Source organism: Cystoisospora suis (genome assembly GCF_002600585.1).
Source record: "Cystoisospora suis strain Wien I chromosome Unknown contig_4142, whole genome shotgun sequence".
NCBI lineage: Eukaryota > Apicomplexa > Conoidasida > Eucoccidiorida > Sarcocystidae > Cystoisospora > Cystoisospora suis.
This window is the reverse complement of record NW_027156934.1, coordinates 1-1,679: the sequence shown is the minus strand read 5'-3', so window position 1 is coordinate 1,679 and position 1,679 is coordinate 1. Positions and strand designations below refer to the sequence as shown.

The window sequence follows — 1,679 nt, the reverse complement described above, 5'->3', positions numbered from 1 at the left end:
GAGAGAAAAGAAGAAGAAAGATTCCTTCCGTATGAAGAAGAGAGGAAGGAGAAATACAACACTAGTAGCAATGAGAATCGCAATATGGACATCCTAATGATCGTAAGAGACACCATACAATGAGAAGGGGGATGACACACTCGAAACATATACAGACATATATACAGATATATATGGATANNAGATTCAAGGGAGACAGAGTAGATATCCACATACACGGGGAAAGACCCAGGGAACAATAGTGGAAATATGGGTTTATCTATATAGAGCCGAGAGATCATTCTGTCTACCGGTGGATAGCCCTAGTGCAGTGATAGTTAATGAACAGAGCAGATAGAGCATATATATATATATATATATGCTTCTAAAGATATCTATGCACATGTATATAGAGAGAGAAAACATGCGATAAAACGGAGAAACAGGAGAAGAATTGATTGCATGCATTTATACAGGCACACATATAGACACCTCTATACATGTATATATGTATCTATACGTATGTAGCTTTGTGAATAGGGCATGAGGGTGGTAGCGTGTATGTGTATATGTGAGTTGAAGCGTCATACCACGGCAGGCATCGATAGCAGCGGAGACCTGAGGCCTGGGAGGATCCATCAAACCAACTAATCCCAGAAACGTCAGATCACTCTCCACCTTCACGAAATTCGAGACATCTCCTAGCAAGCCCTACACAAAAAGACCAGACACACAGGAAAGAAGAGGAAAAAAGAAAGAAAAGAAGATGATGATTAGCAAAGACAAGAAGAAGAAGAAGAAACCTTCATTGTTTCTCTTCAATAGACATCGTCTTTAGATTAAAAGCGGGAAGACTCTCGGTACATAGAGATATATATATTACGTATCTGTATACATGTTTATCTATCTATCTATGTATCTATCTTTAATCTGTCTCTGTCTCTATCTCTATCTATCTGTCTCTTTCTAGGGGTTAGTACGATTTCGTCTGTTCCCCCGCCGACGTCTCCTTTTTTCCCTCACGCTCTCACTCCAATCAAAATCTAGACGACCACCTCTACACATACCATACACATATAGCTATATATATATATATATGATATGATAGATAGAGAATGAGACGAGAGATCCAAATAACATACAAGCAGAGATAAGAATGAAGTCCATTGATTAAGAAGAAGAAGAACTCTTTCTTCGTCTCTCTTCTCTTACATGTGCGGGATGTTGGAGATGATGAGGGCTGGAAGGGTCGTAGTCAGCTAGAAGTCCGCAGTCTGTCTTCATAGCTAAAGCGAGGGTGCGTAAAGCATCGCTTGCCATGCGATCTATATCATTCTGAATTCTCTGACGTAACTGATCCGTCATTCTCTCTACGGACCCATCTGGATACAACACCTTCACACACCTACAATACAAAAAGCCAAAAGAACAACACATAAAAAAGCTGTCTATAAGAAAGAAAGAAAGAGAGTGAGAAAGAAAAAGTGAGAAAGAGGAAGAAAGAGAGGGTGAGAAAGAAAAAGAAAGAAAGAGATCGAGAAAGAAAGAGAGAAAGAAAGAAAGAAAGAGAGAAAGAAAGAAAGAGTGAGAAAGAAAGAAAGAGGAAGAAAGAGAAAGAAAGAAAGAGTGAGAAAGAAAGAGAGACAAGACAATGTACACACGAAGACAGCTGTCTATCTACCTATCTATAGTCTATCTAT

The 1,679-nt window shown here is 39.1% G+C and overlaps 1 protein-coding gene across 1 annotated transcript in view; it reads right to left on the bottom strand.

Moving 5' to 3' along the window:
• The window catches only part of CSUI_007711 (calcium-transporting), a gene marked incomplete at its 3' end in the record, with an annotated part of 1,902 nt that extends 483 nt beyond the window's left edge, over positions 1-1,419 (bottom strand). The window contains exons 1-2 of the mRNA XM_068067855.1: positions 1,192-1,419; positions 570-690 (exon numbers count right to left, since the gene is read on the bottom strand). Of these exons, the coding sequence (XP_067920169.1) occupies positions 570-690; positions 1,192-1,416 (346 nt within the window). The remainder of the gene's footprint in view (positions 1-569; positions 691-1,191) is intronic.
• Positions 1,420-1,679: the final 260 nt, after the last annotated feature.